The sequence below is a fragment of the Panicum virgatum genome, chromosome 7K (genome assembly GCF_016808335.1).
Source record: "Panicum virgatum strain AP13 chromosome 7K, P.virgatum_v5, whole genome shotgun sequence".
In the NCBI taxonomy this organism is placed as follows: domain Eukaryota; kingdom Viridiplantae; phylum Streptophyta; class Magnoliopsida; order Poales; family Poaceae; genus Panicum; species Panicum virgatum.
The window spans coordinates 34,576,284-34,596,702 of NC_053142.1; the positions used below are offsets into that span (position 1 = coordinate 34,576,284).

Genomic DNA, 20,419 nt, shown 5'->3' on the forward strand with positions numbered 1-20,419 from the left:
TATATGCAGAAGATCATTATTATATTAACAAGCTTATGTCAACCATACAGTCCGCAACAGCCAGTCTACGATTACAGGATGATATATCTCACTATCTCCGGCCAACATCAAAAGCTTACTTTCACTAGTCTTTCATGGCCATCTCATGTTCACTCGTCTTTCATGGCCATCTCATGCCTCCTCTTCTGTGCAACCTCGACAAGCAGAGTCAGCAGGGCTTCGCATACCTGCGACGTGTCCGCCTGATCCCCGGGCTCTTCTTTCAGTGACGAATACACCATCCACGCGTGGTCTAGCTTCCGCTCCGGCCGGACCACCACTGACCCAGGAACCTCGGCGTCCTTCCTCGTCACCAGACCGTCGCTCTTCTCGCCATACCTTGCCACCAGCAGCTGCGAGCATGCTGCCATTGCGGCTGAAAGCGGCATTACAACTGGGATCCTGGTGGAATTGCCGTCGGCAGCAATCGGGAGCTCCAAGTGTGCCACGTGAGAGAGCGCTGTGAGCACACTGGGAGTGATGCTTGCCTCTGTGTGGAACGAAACGATTGGAACATCCTGAGGCAACGGGTGCTGTCGCAGGAATTCTTTCCGCTTTTCATAAGTCAGATCTTCTAGAGCCTGTAGATCACCCTGAAGACAAGGAAATAAATAGAGTCAATAACACTGTCATTCAATAGGCAAGCAGATTATTAGTGGCTGGCTGGAATGATCAAGGCAAATACCTTCAGGACCTTGGATACCAAGATCTCCATGATTTTACGCAGCCTGACATAGTCACCAAGCTGCCCCTCCCGTAGGATATCTGAAGCAACAGGGCTTCCTCCGTATGGACTTTGGGCTAATGCTAAACCTGCAACTTTGTCTTTGAGTTGTGACCAGTAGAGGGAGAGGGCTGCGGCCGCATCAACACCACCCTTGCTGTGACCAAGAAGTAGCACACGTTTCCTTGATCCCCAGTATATTTCTTCTATGTATTCCTTTATCTCTCGTGCATTTTTACTCACTGAAGACTGCATGCAAAGTGGTTTTTTCAATGTACTGCTTTGTGAAATTAAGTGTTTAAGAGCAAAGTCCGGGTGAATGTATGGTAGTACCTCACTATGAATTTTGGCAATATGGCAAGCTAGACCCATCTTGGAGAAATATGCCTTTGTCTTGACAAAGTAAAGCGGTCCATGGTTACTAAACAGACCTATAAACAGCCAGAAATATAATGTTATCATTAAAAGTTGGAAACTGATAGCTCATAATAGGAGAGGTAGCTGACTAACCTGGAACCAGCAAGTAAACCACTGAATCAGGTAGCTTGTGCTCATTTTTTCTGAAGAGAAATGAAATGGTTCATATGAGATAAAGCTTATATTAAATCTATCACTAAAAGCATGTTTAGATATCAACAGCATCAAGTTCGAGTTTGGTACTTCAGCTGACCTTGCAGAGTCCAAAATCTCCAAGAATCTGGCTGTCCCATCCTCAGTTGTAGGTAAGCTTTGATCCCGCTGGAGCCAGCCAATATCATCTGCTGAACCACGGACTGTTTTCCGAGCACGCTCAACAAGGCTGCACAAGATATCAGGGACATCTTAAGGGATGCTATGATATCCACTATAGTTTGATTTAGCATCCAAATTTGATAAAAAAAATAATTGCATCAGAATGACATACAATTTCAACTCACAACATACAGTGTTACTTTTTATTACGGGAAAGATAGACCCACTGTGTATCAAATTCTAAGAAAGGTGCTGCACTGAGAGACACTGTGTGTCCAATTCTAGAAAGATTTGAATGATAGGAGAAAAACATAAAGATGCCAGAGCAATCTTGTACCCTTGGAACAGTGAAGCTCCATTCTGAAAAACATGTGAAGGCACCATTTGTCCTGTGTTTTCTTGAGAGGGGCTTCTACCACTATCTGCCTGACCAAGGGATGAATTGGTGGCAGCAGGCTCTACTGAAGAAGTCTGAACAGAAAGCCTGCCTGAGGCTGATGCAGATGGCAGTGTTACTAATTCTTGGTCCTCCTCAGATAGACCTGCATTAAGATGGTAAACATGACCTAGCAGTTAAAATGGAATTATCATAAGAGTTGACATCTCTTACACAATTGACATGAGGGAATTATTTTCCCATTGCAATTACAAGAACTAACCTACATAACCAGGTACAGGGAGGCATTGGGTGAGGAATGAAGCTGTCTGAGCAAGATAAGATGCAGCTTGGTTTAAAGCTGGCACAGAGAGGAATAGTTGTGAATCTTCAACCCTGTCAGCTGAGTTACTATCATCAACCTGGATCAATCAAATAGGTGTTAAAAAAATAAATGAACCAAAGAAACAAAGTACAGTTACATAAGTTAGTTTTGCCTAAATTGTTCTTTTGCATACAGAAACAATCAAGGAGATTTAGTTATGTTTTCCTTGTGTTACCTAATTATGCACGTTTCAGCATCGACTAGATCACTAAATTAAGTGGTGTGCAGTATATAAGAATCATAACAACAAAGCCTTTAAAATTCAACTTCTGAAATTTGGTATTCGTAGGACAATGGTGTCAAGGACAGCTAGTAGATAATAGTCAGTGTACTAATGTCTACGTGATGCAATAATCAAGTATACTTGAGAAATAAGATTCATGGTTGATTGGTTCATCATTCCGTGACAGAAAAAAGGACTATTACATATAGTAAATACAAATACATGTAAGTCGAACAAAATTATGGCAATTTTTTGAAACATAAACAAAGTTATGGCAATTCAGTGCATAGGATAACAAAAGGAAAAATTCAGAAAGTGCACACACCGCAGAAGATGTAGATGGCTCCTCCTGTGTCGGAGGCGATTCCCTCATGACTGGTGTGGTTATCCAGAGAAGAGAGATCTGCTAGAAACGCTCCCATTTTTCAGGATAACCAATGCACAATGAATCCCCTTATGTAAAGTAGCAGGAAAATATATATAGGAATGAATCCCCTTATGTAAAGTAGCAGGAAAATATATATAGGAATGAGTCCCCTTATGTAAAGTAGCAGGAAAATAAGGTTAGAAGGCTAGGCTATCTACTATGGCATATAGAACTGAGAAAGAGAGACAACTGAAGAGCAAGTCATGAGGTCCTTTTAGAGCAAAGGAAGCACAACTGCACAAGTAACAAAAAGGAGGTTATTCTTATCATCAAGAAGGATAGGTATCAAAGCATCTCCAGACTCCAATCACCAAAGGGATAGACATTTCCAACAGATGCCTAGGCATGACGACAGAAACTAAGTTTTTTTTTTTCCTTTCTTGCTACAAGAGATATATAAAGAAAGAAAAGCGCCAGTGGCCCAGGGCCAAGCCACCCGACTGCTAAGATTTAAGAGCTGGATAAAGGAAGCTGCGAATTCTTGCCAGAATAGAAGCAGCTGACGCCAGATGGTAATCGTGGAACCGGATCACATCAGGAGATGGATCAAATAATCTCGACCTGAGCATGAAGGGGAGAGCGAGAAGAGCAAAAGAGGATATGGATCTATTTACCGGAGATTGGAGTCGTAGATGGCGCCAGGATAGCGGGATTGCGTAGAGGCAGGCAGTCCTCTCCTTCCCGCGGCCGCGTCGGCGTCGCAGAGTCTCGAGCCGCCGCCGACCCGTTCTATTTTTTGCCGTTTTTCTTTCCCGTTTCTGTTGATTTTTTCCTTTCTTCTGACTGTTCTTCCTTCGCCGGCGTCGATCACTGGGGGCCGAATGATGGTGGGCCGGTGGCCCAGTAATTGATGGATCATGGCCGTGACTAAACTCGTTTGCTGCACCTGCCTGCACCCGGGCCGGTAAACCCTTCTTCATGGAAGGCAGGAATGCCCACAGGCTTTTCCACAACACATCATGAGCCGCCACCAGGGATATGTAAGTTTCCCTAAAAAAAAAAGAAAAAGAAAAAGAAATAGGAATACGGAGTATGTAAGTAGTAGTAGTCTTTTCGAAATCCACTCAAAAAAATAAAATAAAGGAAACCTTTCGACAGTTTCTCAAAAAAAAAAAGTAACCCTTTCGAAATAATTTATATATAAATCGATAATATTTTGTTTAAAACCCACCCCCAAGAATCTCCCAGCTGCAGATACGAAAATACTTTCTTTCCATATATATAATTGTATATATAATAATAATAGAGCAAGAACACATAAGATTCGCCTGTCTAGCTGACACTTCATACTTCCAAATATTTTTTTTCAATTCTTCCTCCGGCTAATGCACATGATGTGCAATGCTAAATGGTACACAACGGCAAGACATGTCCATTTCTTAGTCAGCATAAGCAACACAAACATTCATTAGTCAGCTCCGAACCTATCCAATCTTCAAACATTACCTTCATCTCACAAGCTAGTCTCCCCTACATCTACAACCGCACATTTCATCACTTCATCCCTTCAACATTACTCATCCTCTTCCACCTCTACTTCTTCCTTCTCGTAGTCGGTGTCAGAACCTTCTTCGTCTCCAAAAGGATCCTCGTCGTTGCTACCATCGTCCTCGTCCTCAGAGAATTCATCAGGATAATCGAAAAGCGGATTGTCTTCAGCTGCATATTCGATATGGAACGAGCTTCAGCTAACCCAAGTAGCTATTGATCTCACTGGTTAGTTAAAGAAAAATAATGATGGTACGGTTACCATTTGAATCATCTGTGTCATACGGGCAGTCTTCGTAGCATTCATCTTCTCCATCATCCACTTGTAACCTTGTCGTGGCTCAAGAAGGAGGGCCACAGCCGGGTGGCGTAGTGCACCCGCCTGATCCCAAAGGGTGGTTACTCGGGATTGCAAGCGATTACTCAGATCTACTTATCAAGCAAGAGCACAAGAATACTCAGGAATTTAGAGTGGTTCGGACCGTCGGAACGTAATACCCTACGTCCACTGAGAGTTGTATTGATCTTGTGCGTGTGGATGAGTCTATCCTCTGCTCTAAGTCCTTGTTTCGACTTGAGTTCTTCTCTAGCGGGCGTCTCCCTTTTATAGTGCAAGGGATGCGCGTACACAGGTGTTGGGCCCCGACAGGTGGGCACAACAAGGATGTATAGAATACTATGAAAAAAGGCATTAATAGTGCTTGTGAATCTTTTGCCGGATACATTTCATCGCTTTGTAGACTCCCTGTCCGAGGGGGGTCTTCACCTGTCCCATCGGAGGCACCCGTTGAGACAGTGTAGGTTGCGGCGTAGACTGCTGGGTCTACCGCGTAGGCATTATGATACTCCGTCGCCGAGCTGTCGTGTCTAACTGGCGTAGCAGACTGACGTGCGTGGCGTGGACGGCACCAACGGCTACACTGTGCGCCTTGGTAACGCGTGGTCAACAGCACAGCTTGGCTAAAGACACATCGGGCTCTGCTGTGGCAGAGCACACTTAACGTTTCCCGCATTGAACGCGGTAGGTGGGCGAGTCTTACCAAGGAAGCTTCACGGCTGCGCGCGTGCCTGCGTCTGCGGACACGTGGCGGCTCCGGGCCCCCTCAGGCGGGGTGTCTGTTTCCCTCCCCGCTGAGGGGTCCGGACAGCACATGGGGGTCCGGGACCCTGTGGGGGGTCCGGACCCCTCAGCAGTTTGGCTGAGCGCTCCCTTCTCCAGGACACGTGGTGACACCGGACCTGTCCCGAGCGGGAAGCGGGTCCGGGACTGTTGGTCCGGTGAGATGGAGCCGGGCCCCAGGAGTCTGGCTGCTCAGCTCCTTAGGGCGTAGTTACGGATAACTACGTAAGTCTCGCACATAGCAAGAGGGGGTACCCCAGTCCAGAGGTACCGACAAACCTTATGTAACAAGATTTTTTTTCCGAACAAAATCGGGGGGAAGATCCCCACCTACTTTTCATTGATCGAAGTGAGTGTTACAACAGCACAGTCCTGGCATACCAGGACGAGATTACAGAGAGGGGGAGCAAAAAAAAAAAGGAGTTAACAGCAAGAGGAGAAGAAAGCACGCCAGGCTTCAATGGAGGGAGCGGATTGCTTGTATCTGAATCGCCACACATCCAGATCCAGGCAGGCCCTGTGAATAACTTCCTGAGCTGGCAAATCCAATTGATCAAAGATTTTAGCATTCCTAGCTTTCCACAGGTGCCAAAGGAGAACAAGTGTGGCATCTACCCAGGTTTGATCAGGAAGGGGGAGATGGCAGCCGATTAGCCATGGAGTTTTGTGGTGACCCGGAAGTAGATTAATTCCCAATCGAGACCAAACAACACGGGCTCGACTGCAGAGGACAAAAATGTGTTCATCGGTTTCTAGGACGCCTGGACAGAATTCATAATTTGCCTCATCGCGCGCACGGATGTTTTTGTGGCAGAGGTTCGCTCTGGAGTTGAGGCGCCCAAGGAGGAACAGCCAGCCGAAGAACTTCACTTTACTAGGTAGTTTCGTGGCCCAGATCCTAGCAACATCCGGGTTTTGTTCATCTTCGGCATGGAGTGAGTGATAAGCGCCGCGCGAACTGAATGGGGAGCGCTGCGAGAGATCCAGGTAGCGGTGATCGGCACGGTCAGTAAGATGGGAGAATTGAATGCAACTCTGGAGAAGCACAAGCTCCTCACGAGCCACCCGCGTTAACCTGGGCCTAAGGTGTCTAGTGACTCCCTCAGCGACTACAGCGCAGACAGAACCAGTGGTTTGCGTGCAATGCGAGAAGAGAGCCGGGAAAGCCTGGGAGAGGGTGGTGCCGAGGAGCCATTTGTCATGCCAAAATGAGGTGAGCTGGCCGTTACCGATCTGCACTGACGTGAGGGAGCGATAGCGCGGCAGCTCGACTGCAATCAGTCTGTTCAGAAAAGAGCCATCCATGGACGAAGTGTGGTTAAGGTACCAGTGTTTCCAAGGAAGGAAGGATGGTTCATGGAGCTTGTGAACAAACTTAAGAAGGAGGCAATGGTTCTGATCTTCCAAGTTCTTGACACCCAGCCCTCCACAAGCTTTGCTGGTGCAAACACGTTCCCAGTTCAGAAGGCAATGTGATCCATTGCATTTGTCGTCACTGGTCCAGAGGAAAGCACGGCGGCGAGCATCCAGCTTGCCAACCACCGTTTTTGGCAGGAGATGAGAAGACATGAAGTAGATGGCAAGACCCCCGAGGACGGCGTTAACCAGAACAAGCCTTCCCCCATAGCTTAGCAGCTTGGCCTTCCAACCACAGAGGTAACGGTCAAAACTATCAAGCAATGGTTTGTAATCGGCCACCCGAAGTTTGTATGGGGAGAGGGGCAGGCCGAGATAAGTCCGGGGGAAGCTGGAAACCGAGCAGCCTAGGATGGACGCCATTGCAGCAGCAGCATCGGCAGAAACTGTAACACCCCTGTGTTAATCGTCTCGCTAATCATGAGTTAACTCGCTAATCGTGGACTCAAAATTTGTCATTAGCGTTAACCGAGTCCGCGATTTAATCTTTGTCTTAGCCGTTTTCGATCTCGTTTTTGTCCTTGATCTGAGCTCCAAATCAACTTTCGCCCAAAACGAAAGTTGTAGATCTTTTAATCCTCTACAACTTTTATTTTGGCCAAATTTCAAGTTGTTATATGAAATTTGGAGTTTCAGCGGGTCAAACTGGAGTCAATCATTCAAACGAGTCAACAATGAGAGCTCCAGCGTTTTCACTGTTTTGCCCATACCGACACCGGCGACCGTCGACGCTGGCGAGCTCCTCCACGCGTCGCTCATCCCGGCATTCCTCGGCGTCTGGGTGCCGCCCTTATCCTCTCGCGAGCACGGGAACCTTCTCCTCCCTTCCAGCCTTCTCCTTCCTCGGAGCTAGGTCGAGCTCGAGCGAGCAGAGACGAGTTCGAGCCGTCGTCGTTCGTCGCACCGGCCAAGGCTCGCCGCCCCGCTTCGATTCATCGCGCTCCAACCCACTGCACCTCGCCTCGAAGCTCGTCCATCCCTCCACGAGTCCGGCCGTGCCCTACCCCGGCCGAATCGGCCTAGCACCGAGCTCAGACCGCCGCTCGCCATCGCCGTTCCCGCCGAGCTCCGCCCCTCTCCGTCGACGACTCTCTCCTGGCCATCCTCCGCCCCAAATCGACCCACGGTGAGCTCAATCGTGCTCTACTCACCCTCCCCGACCCTCTCCCCACCCAAATCCGCGGCCGCCGCCGCCGTTTTGCCGCCGCGGCCGCGCTGGGCGCCGCCCGCGCACGTCGCCGGCTCCCCCTGCTCCAGCCCGCGCGCCGCTACCGCGCGCCCTAGGGCCGCCTAGACTCCCTGAAGCCCGCTCCGCCCGCTCCCGCCGCCGCCGAGCTTCGCAGCAGCCGGAACACCACGAGCCGCCGCCGCCCTTGGCCTTGCGCCGCCGTGAGCCGCCGCCGCCCTTGGTCCTGCGCCTCCCCGCGAGCCGCCTGCCGCCCCGTACCCCCGGCCGCGCTGGGCCTCGGCTCGGCCCCGCCGCACCGCCGCCGGTCGGCCCCGCCGGTGGGGAGCGCCGCCCTGGACTGCGCCTGGCCGCCCGCCGCCCGTGCGATGCAAAACAGAGGAGGAGAGGGTGGGCTGGGCCACTGGCAAGTGGGGCCCGGTTGTCAGCCCCCTCCCCTTTTATCTTTTAGGTGTTTATTTCTTTAATTTCAGCTGAAAGTTCTTAATTGTGTAGAAAATCGTAGGAAAATCCTAAAAATGCAAAATAAATTTTGTTAGGTTTCTAAAATCATGATCTTTAGAGGAAAAATGCTTAAGCATGCATTTTGTCACTGTTACCTCTGTTAATATTTTGTTTTGTGCTTGAGCTAGTTTAATATTACCACTTTTTCTGTTGCTCTAAAAATTATGAAAAATTTGCAGTGGCTTAGTTCTTGCATGTGTAGTTCACTGAAAAAGTTTCAGGTGCATGTTCTATGTGCAAGTGTGTGGATCTATTTGTTGTTTAATTGCTTTTCTAGGGTAAAATAAATGCTTTCGATCTTCGTTAAATGTTAGAAAAATTTGGGTGGCATGCTTACTACTTTCAAGTTAAGCCGGTAAATTTTTGTTGCTAGAGCATGTGTGCAAGTTAGGGTTTTGCTTAGATTGTGCCCTAGCTTTACTCGTTTCTTTATGTAAATGTTGTTAGTTATTATTTCATGTATGTGTAACCTTAGCAAAGCAAGCCACTGTTTTAATCCATGCTGCTCTAAGCAAAGTTAGTAGTTGTTTTTGGAAGGAAACACTTCAGGCTATTTTTGTGTTGATCTTTTCATCGCATCGTAAGTGCTCATGCATTGCACTGTGTTCTAATTGTTGCATGGCATATTTTTATTCGTGTAGACGCCGCGAACGCAGCTGTCCACGAGCTAGTTGCTGAGCCGGTCCAGGAGCCACGAGCAGAAGATCAGCTGGAGAACGCCGTTGAGGCCGCTCCAGAAGATTTCGTTAACCCTGCTGACCTGCAAGGCAAGCCCCGGAGCATAACCATAATTTAAATTATTCAATGTTTATTTAAGTATTTGTGTATTTAAGTTTTAGGAGTTGTATGAAACCCTAGTATGCATGTTCTCCCTAGGTACCCATGAGTCCATACTAGTGTGCAGGTATCGTTAGCAATGCTCTGCTAAGTAGGATTTCGGTAGAAGTCGAGTGATTGCTGTCACTCGCGAGTTTTAGGATCTTGATTCCTTAGCTATGGCTGTGAAATGAGTTGTTGAGTAAAGAGAAATGGAGACCGGGCGGAAATGAGTTGGATTAATGGTATAGAATGGATGAAAAGAAATCTCCGCCTGTGTCGATTGAGGACCGTTCCGTTGTTGGCAGTGTTGATCGAGGATTGAACAGTACTAACCACATACCGGAAGTAGGAGGTAGTCGAAACCGGTAAGCTGTGTACCACTTTACAGCGGTGATTTGAATTCCGTCATGCTACGCTGGGCGTGGGAGTTGGCGGGTGTTGGATAGGATGCCGCCTCCGGGTTCTCCGAGAGTTCACCGCGAGGGGCCCATCACCTGGGTTTTAGCAGGCGTAGTTCAGATGCCGTGGTAATGTGGAAACAGTTGACGCGCGTGGCCCGACGGGGCTTACATGTGTCGTGTGAGTTAGGTCCACCTTGCAAGGTTAAATCGGATCGATTCGCCGTGACTCGCGGTTATGAGAGCCTTGATCTCTTTGTCACATCGTAGTAAAGATTTGGAATGATGATAATATAATGATACTCTGTAAAGTTTGATACGATCAACCATGCTTGCTCTAGATGTCAGGTAAATCTAGTTGGCACTTGATAAACTTAAATTGAGCTAAAATATTGAAAGTAAGGATTCATTAGTAGTAGCCTTTCAGCAAAACAAACTCCAGAGCCAAAAAGCTTTGCATGTCTAGATAATGGGCTAAGTATACCCAAAGTCGGGTAAGCCTTGCTGAGTATTAGTATACTCAGGGTTGTTGTTGAAACCTTTTAAGTAGGTTGTGTTCCCGCTGACTTCGAGGAGATCTGTGCGTCCTGGATTGAACAGCCGCTTCCTCCGGGTTGGACCGTCGAGTGGGCCCCGTCTTCCCCGTGAAGATTGGGCAGGTTGGCATCACATCAGTGGGCAGGATGTGGAGCTCACCCTTTTATCGTTGTCGTGGCTATCGTATTGTATTTCGAACTCAGTTTTAAACTTCCGCTGTGCGTTTGAACTCTGTTGTTTGTATTTAAACCTTTTATGTAAAACCGGTGTTGTAAATTAATTTGAAGACTTTTGTGTGCTGGTATCACCTGTGCTCGTCTTCGTACGGGTCTAAGTGCAATTGTGATCCTGGAGTACAATAGTTTAATCGGGATTTTACCCGACAGCCTGTCAGGTTACACCGTTTTAAGTGCACAGTAACTTGATTAAGTATTAAGATGATGGTTAGTGCATTTAAGCCGGTTTAATTTGGACGGTGCTGCTACAGAAACATGCATTGAGACAAAGGTGGATTTATGGAAGTTGATCGTCAGGCCGGTGGCAGCGGAGAACTCATCCAGGATCGTTTTCAGAGCGCGCATGGATGCCACATCCCCTTTCATGACAATCAGAGTAGCGTCAGCGTATTGTAGTACAGGGCATGGAAGGGAACAATCCACCGGATGACTCAGATCACCACGGCGCGAAGCCTGCTGGAGTAAGCGTTGGAGGACATCGGCAACGATGATGAAGAGATAAGGGGAGATGGGATCACCTTGCCGAAGCCCCCTACGGCAAGTAATCCAGCGGCCAGGCACCCCGTTAAGCATAACCGCTGTCTTCCCAGTGGAAAGGACAGCAGAGATCCAGCCCCGCCACCGTTGATCGAAGCCACGGGCCATAATAATGGCATCTAAGCTGCTCCATTCGACCGAGTCAAAAGCTTTTTTGAAGTCAAGTTTCAGGACAGCAGTAGGTAAGTTGCGTTTGTGACAGCAACTAAGAAGGTCCGGTGCGTAGACAAAGTTTTCAGCTATGCTCCGGCCATGAATGAAGCCTGTTTGGTCAGCATCAACTATCGCAGCGATCGCAGGGCGCAGACGGTTGGCCATCACTTTGGTGAAAAGTTTCATGGGGTAATTCTGTAGGGAGATTGGGTGGAAAGCATCCGTAGAGCAAGCTCCCGTTTTTTGGGCAGAAGAACCAAAAGAGCTCTGTTAAGACCATCCAAATCAAGGGAGCCAGTGAAAAAACCATCAAACAGCCGGAGAATGTCGCTCCGGAGCTCTGACCAGAAACGTTTGTAGAAGGAGGGCCCGAAGCCATCGGGACCAGGACTGGTGTTCATGTCCATGGAGAAGAGAGCAGCAGAGATTTCGTCCGAGGTGAAAGGGCGAGACAGGTTCAGTCCGGCAACCGCCATTGTCGGATAAAGTTCAGAAAGCCGGAAGCGCCATTCCACTGGACGCGTAGTGCCCAACAGTTCAGTGTAGAAGTTGTGCAGGATTAAACTCTTGGCATCATGGCCAAGGAAGGTCTGGCCGTTGTGTTCCAAGCAATGGATAAGATTCTTGCGCCTGCGGTTAGATGCAGCGGTGTGGAAGAAACGTGAGTTTTCATCCCATTCCGTTGCAATCCGAATATTGAAACGTTGTCGCCAGAACGCTAAATGTTCACGGTTGACATCCTATATTGCCTGAGCAGCTAAGCGGCGTAGTGCAGTCTCGTTGGCGTTCAGAGGGCGCGCGTCCTCCAACAAGTCGAGAGCCTGGATCAGTTTCCTAGTGTCGTTCTCGCGCTGATCTAGAGGACCAAGACGACGATCTCAGTTACGGCAGACGCGGCGGCAGAGTTTGAGGAGGTGGGTGAAGGTTCGGCCGTCAGTAGTGTGCACGTGACGGCCAAGCGTAGTGGCCATCAGAGAAGCGAACGCCGGATGTTGGAGCCACGCGTTTTCGAAGCGAAAACAGGTGCTGCGAGGGATCCGAGTTGAGGCCGACACAAGAAGTGGGACGTGATCCGAAGCAAAGCGGGCTCTGGATGAAAGAGTGCTGTTTGGGAAGGCAGCATCCCAGGCGGTCAGGATCCCGCCAGCCGCCCCAGCAGAAGGGTGAGCAGCAAAGGAGGACATGCGCACAGGCAAGAAGGTTTTGCGTTTTGCCGGGGTAACCTGAGCAAGTTTTGTTTCCTGCAAGCAAGCAAAAGTTGGTCGCGAGGAGATAAGCTCTGCCAGAACATCGTCGCAACGGCAAGACTGCCCGAGTCCCCGGACGTTCCAAGAGAAGAGAGACATGGTTTTGTTCAGCATAGGCAACAGAGGCACACCAAGAAGTACAGAACAAACTTAACACATTTCACGTTACAACAAGCGAGTGTACAGAAGACGCCGGCCACCGCAAACCGGGACACATACAACAACGACTCACTAAGCTCCGTAAAACAGGGTAAGGTAGCAGCAACTGCGAGGAACAGCCGTCGTAGCGCAAGAACCAACTGAAAGGTAAGCACACTACAAATCACCATACACTCACGACCTAGCGCAGGGAGGCCGAGCAAAGCATCAGGCCAATCACACACGAGTCGCACCCACAGGCGGGTAAGCGACCCTCCAACCAGAACAGAAAGAACAGATAGAACTACTGGACGCTCCCTTTCGGAGCAGGTACAACCCAAACAGCAGGACAGTACCACCATCAGGTCGCCGTGCCCACCTCCTCATCAGAGTCGGAGAGAGCAGGAAGGCCGCAAGCCCGTCCCAGGCAGCTCAGCTTGGACGTCGCGATCTTGGACGGAGGGGGGGCGCTCCAGGACGCCAAAGTGCGCGAGCGCCTCCTTCAGGCGCGTCGAGGCACGCGCGAGATCCAGCTGGGCCGCCTTGACGGGCGTCGCCTTCGATGTGGCATCAACGTAGAAAGGGTCCTCCTTGGCGGCGAGGCGGAGACTGCGACGGCGCGACCTGGCCGCACTGTCTTGAGCCCATTTGCGGCGAGCACGGCGACGGCGCGTGCTGACCTCATGCTCCTCCTCCGCCAAAATGTCCTTCAGGGAGGGAATGGAGGAGGGAGAGTGGCTGGCTAGCTCGATCCCTCCCGCTGGGCTGCGCACGGGCGGAGGGGAGGGCGTCTACATCACCAGAGGAGGGAGGTCCCGGATCACCAAGCGCGGCACACCTGCAAGAGAAAGAGCGCGCTCAAGCGCGGTGAGCGCGCCAGCCGCGACGGACCCGAGCGGAACAGAGGGGAGAAGCGGCGAGCCAAGCGCCCAGCAGGCTGGATTGGGCGGCCCACCAGCGCTGGGAGGCGGCCCACCAGCGCCAGAGCACCCCGAAGGCCCGCGGCCCATCGGCGGACCCTGGTGCCCAGGCAGGCCGTGTCCGCCTTCGCCGCCGTCGGCCACCGAGGGGTGAGAGTCATCGTCGTCGCCCCAGTCGGAGAAGTCACCGTCGACAGGCAGGGGGGTGCCTTCGGGATGAGCCCAGACGCGCACCACCCGAACCTTAGCGATCCCGGCCAAGGAGCCACAGGGGGCGCGCACCACCAGCGAGGGTTTGACCTGGTGCTCGTTGTCAAGGAGCACCAGAACCCGGACGACGGTGTAGTCGGCGATGTCCGCACCGCAGGCCTCGCCAGGCAGGTGTTCGTCCACCGTTTTCAAGCACTCCTTGTCGATGGAGCGCACCTGGCCGTAGACCTCGAAGGAACGCATGATGCGCTCCCTGGTCCAGTGCTCCGGCGGGAAGTTGGTCGCCGCCAGGACCGCTAGCCGGCGGTACCGGCAGACAAAGCGAAAGTCGGCGTCCTCATGCCTCTCCAACCGGAGGAGGCGGCCTCCAAAGAGGATTGGCCCGCGGCGCAGAGTCTCCTCCCGGAACATGGGGTGTCGGAACACAACCATCATAGCCCCGTAGGAGGAGGGAGCCAGCCGGAAGGGAGGGTCACCGCCTCGCTGTTCCAGGGCATGGCGGATGAAGAGCCCTGGGTCAGCACACTCTGGCTCGATGAAGGCGTAGGCCAGGCGGCGACATGGCTCCATGTCCACGGCGGGCAGGTGGACCTCAGCAAAGGAGTCTCCGGTGGCGAAGTGATCGCCATCGGGTGGAGCAGCAGCAGCTGGTGGGAAAGAGGTGGCTGAACGCCAAGCACAGGGGCGGTGTTGGTGAAGGGTGGAGGCGGCACGAGGAGTGGGGACATCGGCAAACCGGACGCCTGGAGCGTGACGTCGGCCCCCGAGAGCAGCAGGGGTGTGGACGTGGGAGCGGGTGTTGGTTGGAGGTGAAGCGGGTGGGGCACCCAGGCTTGGGGAGCGGCCGTCGAGCGTCGGCGACCTCCCGATCGCCGGACCCCTAGCCGGGAGTGCACCGGGTGGCGTAGGCGCTCGTGGGCGGGGCGGCGAGTCGGAGTCGCTTGGCGAGAACGCCGCCCGCCTTGCGACCCGCGCCCAGAGCGAGGCCGGGCCGGCCATGGAGCACGACGCGCTGCGGTGGCCGTAGCGGAGGCACTGGTGACACTGGACTGGGTCCCGGCAGGCGTCGACTAGGTGATCTGTGGCAAGGCAGCGAAAACACTGAAGGTGGAAGGAGGGAAGCGAACGAGCACGGCGGAGCTGGTTGGCGTCGCGCCGTTTTATAGGCGGGGAAGCTAGAGAGAGAACCGCCGCGAGGTATGGCCGCGCCGCACCAGGATGGGACGCATGAGAGGCGTCGTCGGGGAGCGACATAGCTGAGGAGGCCTGTGAGCTGCGACCGCCGGACGACGCGCAAGCAACAGGACAGCCGTTCGGCGCACGAGGTGACTAAACGCCCCTGGAGCATGAATGCACCGCAGCAGAGCAGGTAGTTCGAGAGGGGGAGTCAGAAGCGGAGTCATCTCGCCCGATTTCTGGAGATACGGGTTAGGCGCAGCAATGGCGGAGAGAGGCTCCCCTGACAGGAGGTTGGGGAAGGATTCAATACGGATAGAGGGTGTGCGTAATGGGCCTTCAGCGGCCGGCCCAGAGGACAAAGCAATTGGGCTGATGGGGGTGCCTGATTTTCGGGATTTTGAACCGGGGAGATGACGTCATCGTCCCGCTCAATCGAAGCAGCACCAGCGGCCATGGCGGATGCGAGGGAGGGGAAGAGGAGGAGAGACACACTCCCAACCCTGCATCTCCCACGAGAGACGATGTAACAGGCCAAGTTCGCTGTTGCCGCACGACCAGAGAAGAGCTCATGCCCAATGCAGACCACATGGAACCGGTAGTGGGGACGGGAGAAGCGGAAGTTCAGAGCATTCCCCACTTGGATCCTAGACGGAGAGCCAGATCCGGGTTCCGGACGAATCCAGAAGTCGCCACCGGTGGTGCTGCCAACGCCGCGGGGGGCGGGGACAGCCAGCAGATGGAAGTGAAGGAGAACGGAGTCGGAGAAGGACACACCTGGGCAAGACGGACCAAGGCGGCGCCGATGATCCTTTGCGGCGATTGCGGACGAAACTTGGCATGTCGGAGACGCAGTGGAGGATGCGGGGTCGAGAGTGCCGGGCCGCTGCCGGCCGGACAGGCGCGCTTGGCGACCATGCTGAGTCGCGGGAGGTCCAGAGTGGCTCCTGCCGGACCGCAGACCTTGGGGAGGAAGCGGTACAGTCGCCCCAAGGGGGGTGAAGGTGGGATTGGAGGACGAGGGCAAAGGGAGGAGGGGAGGGAAGAGAGAGCTCAGGTGAGGGAAGTCGAGCGGGGCTAGTTCGCCGGACCCCAGGACGGCGGAGGGAGCGTTGCCCCCGTGGGCGCCAGGAGCGCACCCCGGCCCCAACCCCATCCGCTTTCCCCCCGCGTTAAGTAATGGCCGGGAACAGTGGAGACGACGAGGAGGAGGAGGAGTACGTGCGAGGCGACGGTGTGGTGGCGCGTCCGCGTGGAGGACTTATGTAACAAGATCACTTGTTAAGAAGACACTCTCACATGAGCTGAATTGAATTTATTATTCACCTTGGATATGAAGCTGCTGCCGTGGCCTCCATGTTTGTATCATCCACTCCTTGACACTATAGATATCATAAACTTCAGAATCTGCTAAACAGCAAATTTAGACTCTTCAAAACTCAAAACTAATGCTGGAGCTAAACTGCTCACTGTTACTACTTGGGCGCTAGTACTAATACTAGAGTTTGAAATCACTTTCTATTACAGTCAATACAGAAAGTGCCAAGAACCCTTCATTCAGAGCATCTCAAGGCAAGAAGCTTCAATACCTTCTGATTGTGCCAATGAGATTATATCCGCCTCAATTTCCTCTGCAGTTGATGGCAAGTACTCCCGTATAAGTGGAAGAAAGTTGCATAGAACAGCACCCTCTTCGAAAGAGGTAATCCTGCAGGGAATATTGTAAGGAAACATGCAACACATGGTTGAAGGCAAGTCTTGATTTCTGACAACACATTCCAAATGACCTGATAAGTTGTCAGAAATCAAGACTTGCCGTGGTTCTGCTGAATGCTTCTCATCATCGGGGTCTACTTGGACAGCATCATAAAGATGGCATATTTCTCTCAACGAGTCATCAGCAATGTTCTTTTCCCCTTTTCGACTCTTCCATAGTTGTGCAAAACGAGCATTTCTTCCCATATCCTATACATGGTCAATGAACAAAACCATGAATAAGAGTGAATGAAAAGAACACTATGTAATTTACAAAATATTTAAAAATAAAATAGTATCACAGTTTTATAGTCTCAGGTAGCAGTTCCCTCATGAAATCCTAATATACAATATAACACTACAAGGCACGTGCTATAGCAACTCCTTAAAACTAGCCATATTCTGTAATGGACCAAACCTGCTCACTTGCAACAATCAAATACGTAGCTCCTACAGAACCTGACCACCACATTATTTAAAACATTAACACAAACAGTGTCCAGTGCCAAGTGCCAGCCATCAATATACACAAGACAAGTGTACCCAGGCCTCCAGATTTGGTAATGTAGAGCATGCAGTAGTTAATTTAGCATGTAATCCTTTTACTAGCTAAATCTGCATATCCAGCTTTCCATGTGCTTGTGGCAAGGGAATGTTCCCAGAGTCTAATTCCCAACCAATAACCTTATTTGGGAATTGGGATGCAACACTGTTAGCATAGATTGGTGAACCTGGTTGTTCCCACAAGATTATATTGCAATCAGACCCAACATGGATAAATCTATGGTGTGGAGCTAAAACCAATTCACATATACTTGCAGGGGAGGTGTGACATACAAAATTCAAACAAGACTGCAGAAGTAGCAGTGATGTAAGCACTTAAAAAACGCATACTAAATCATTATGGGAGCACTCCTGAACTTGTCAATAAATTATGTACCAATCAGAGTATGGGAAACAAATTTAATACTAGACTACGCGGAAGAAACAAAGTACATGATATAAAACTTAATTTAACCCTGACGAAATAGAGTAGCGAAATGTTTCGCTAGTTAAAAATGGTTATTGGTGAATGATGTACTTAAAATCTGCATAGCAAATTACACGAACACTTAGTTTTCCTCCTATAGTTAATTCTGTGCTTGGGTTTCAGCCATTTCATGATATGCACCAACTATCAAATTCACTGCCCCTTTAGTACTTGCAGAAACTTGAGAAGAAGGAATCAGTTGCAGTCAGAAACTCAGAATAATATGATGTGTACCTCATGCCTCTGTCTGGCTGCTGATAGTAGCTGCTCTGATTTCTGTCCGCACAAAGAGGGCCCACTTTAGTATTTAACCAATTAAATTCATTTCAACAGCTATAAATATGAAAAGCACTATTTTCCTAACAGTAAATGTAGCGCCAACAATGTTCCAGGAGAAAAATAAATGTTCAATTATTACATAATCCTCATGGGAATCAGTGAACACAAAAAATAATGCAGTGGACACTGCCAGTTTCGCTTACTTTGTCTTGCTTGATTCTATCATTCCACTCCTTTGTCTTGCTCTTTATCTCCTTGGCATTTGAGTCAGCAAGCTGCAGAAACAAATGGAGTAGTTCCATATATGTGTTATGCATCTGATATATAGAGTAACTAATGCCCATCCATTGTGTAACCATGTTTGAGTGCATAACAGAAATAGACTCCTGTTTCTAGTTGCAGTATTTAAACCCCAGAAATGCATTAATAATGCTGCGATAAATACTACTTGTGATTTATATTAGAATCCACAAAGAAGAAAATTAACAAACAAGCCCAATGACGCAGTAGTATCACTGAACACATAGAAGAAATGAAACATGAACTGAAATTTGACCACAGACTAAGAAACAGCTATGCCATGCCAAATGCCGAATCTGGATGCCAATTCAGCTTATAACAAGAAATAAATAAATAACAAACGGTCAAATGAAAAGGGAAGCTACATTACCAAAAGAGAATGTAAAACATCTTCAACAGCTTCAGAATGGTGTACTGTCTCGATGTGTTGGACAAGAAGCTTCTTAACTCGTGGTTCCTCTGAAGCTGTGGGCACGGGGAGCAAGTAAATCAATTTGCAGGTGATGGAGGCACTACAATGGGTTTTTTTTTTCAATTGTGGTCCATAATTATTTGTCCCAATGAGCGGAATTTGGTCTCATATCAGTTATCAAGCATAGTATTGATGCAAGGTGTTGTGACAAATCCGTACGGGCAAGCATCATGGCATTCAACAGACAGGACAATCTTGCATCCTTTCTGGGGTAATTTCGCATGAGCAAGTTACTGACAATGTACGGAGTGAACCATCCTTTAGTATCAGTGACTGGTTACATCCTTTTTTTATTATTTTTTGCTCGGGTACCTTTGGCGCTGACAGAGGAGGACGAGGAGGAGGGTTCGGAGATGGAGAGGCGGGAGAAATCGAGCATCGCCTTCTTCGACGGCCTCTCATTGATCTCTAGCCCTGATAACATAGCAGAAAAAAAAAAGATTTCAAAACACGCCTTGTACTTTATCGAGTGGAAGATTTCAAGAGGAAAGTGGTGGGCGGGGCATTGAGAAAGGAGGAAAGGGTAGGGAGCTCAGCTCACAGAAAGCGTCCGGGCGGGTTTGCGAGGGCTTGCGCTTGACCCGGACGACGATGGGCTTCTCCCTCGCCGCGGGCTCCGAGGTGGACACCTCGCCGGCGGCCGCAGACGTCATGGCCGGCGGTTGGGTAGGGTTAAACCCGTTTTTTCTTTTCTCTTCCTTTCTCTTCTACCAAAAAATGCTCTGCCTTGTGCTTTATCCGTTGGTATTCTCGTCGCCATGTTATCTTTTTTTTTTCGAAAAGAGAATATAAATATTCTAGCCTCTGCATCGAACAATCTTATTACAAACATCAACACTACTACCTCCGTCCTAAAAAGCATGTAAACCTCACATACCGAGGAGTCAAAGATTCTTAATTTTGATCAAATATAAATAAAATAATATTGATGTTTATAATATGTAATAAGTATCATTAGATTAATCATGAACGATATTTTCATTATAAACGCAATTTGAGATTAAATATAGATAATACGTTTTATAAATTTAGTCAACTTAGAGATTCTTTGACTCCTCGGGAAATGAGATTTACATGTTTTTTAGATAGAGGGAGTACAATTCAATGCGAGAGCAGCTACCATGTTATCTTAATGGCACCCTTAATCTATTAAAAAAAAGAGAAAAAAAGAAAAATAAATAAAAACGTTATTTGGATAAGCACGAGATTGAATTATTTATGCGCCCTCAGTGAGAGGAACCTGGAGACCGCAACACATCTCTTCATTGAGTGCCCCTTTGCATGCGAGGTTTGGTGCCTGGTGCTATCCTGGAGCAAATGTGCAAATCTACATCCAAACAACTGGGCGGCGAGCGAGGAAGTGGAGGATTGGTTTGTGGCAATGACTAATTCGGGCGCCAAGCGGCACATTCAGTTGCCATCCTAACGTTGTGGCACATCTAGAAGGAGAGAAATGCCAGTCTTCGATAGAACCACGAGCTCGAGCAACGCGGTTTTCAATCGAATTAAAGATGAGTGCTTCGTTTGGTGATATAACATAGAGAAAAATGAACAAGCTTAACTCCAAAGCGAAAGACAGCAATAAAAATAGG

General features: G+C 49.7%; 1 protein-coding gene and 1 pseudogene across 3 annotated transcripts; both read right to left on the minus strand.

Annotated features, from left to right (window-relative positions):
• On the minus strand, window positions 1–3,679 carry LOC120642242. 3 transcript variants are annotated; one of them, XM_039918706.1, is made up of 9 exons: window positions 3,521–3,679; window positions 2,805–2,882; window positions 2,155–2,293; window positions 1,833–2,037; window positions 1,434–1,562; window positions 1,274–1,323; window positions 1,097–1,194; window positions 725–1,012; window positions 1–632 (listed from the first exon to the last, which is right to left on the minus strand). In XM_039918706.1, exons 2-9 carry the CDS (start codon window positions 2,850–2,852, stop codon window positions 150–152), a joined length of 1,440 nt encoding a protein of 479 aa, XP_039774640.1. In that variant the 5' UTR covers window positions 2,853–2,882; window positions 3,521–3,679; the 3' UTR covers window positions 1–149. The 3 variants fall into 3 exon arrangements, with proteins under 3 accessions (XP_039774640.1, XP_039774639.1, XP_039774641.1); XM_039918705.1 differs by having other exon boundaries at window positions 2,805–2,885; window positions 3,521–3,677; XM_039918707.1 differs by lacking the exon at window positions 3,521–3,679 and adding an exon at window positions 3,392–3,512.
• Window positions 3,680–4,124: 445 nt separating this feature from the next.
• LOC120642243 lies at window positions 4,125–19,554 on the minus strand (annotated as a pseudogene).
• Between the last annotated feature and the right edge of the window lie 865 nt (window positions 19,555–20,419).

What these genes read in the sequence shown, in the direction of transcription:
- LOC120642242 (XM_039918707.1), bottom strand. Translation starts at nt 3,475, where the DNA reads ATGCTCAGGTCGAGATTATTTGATCCATCTCCTGATGTGATCCGGTTC. An exon ending in GGAGCTTCACTGTTCCAAGG is followed by an intron (nt 1,563 to 1,832) that starts GTACAAGATTGC and finishes TATCTTGTGCAG; the next exon opens with CCTTGTTGAGCGTGCTCGGA. An exon ending in GGTTTACTTGCTGGTTCCAG is followed by an intron (nt 1,195 to 1,273) that starts GTTAGTCAGCTA and finishes GGCTGTTTATAG; the next exon opens with GTCTGTTTAGTAACCATGGA.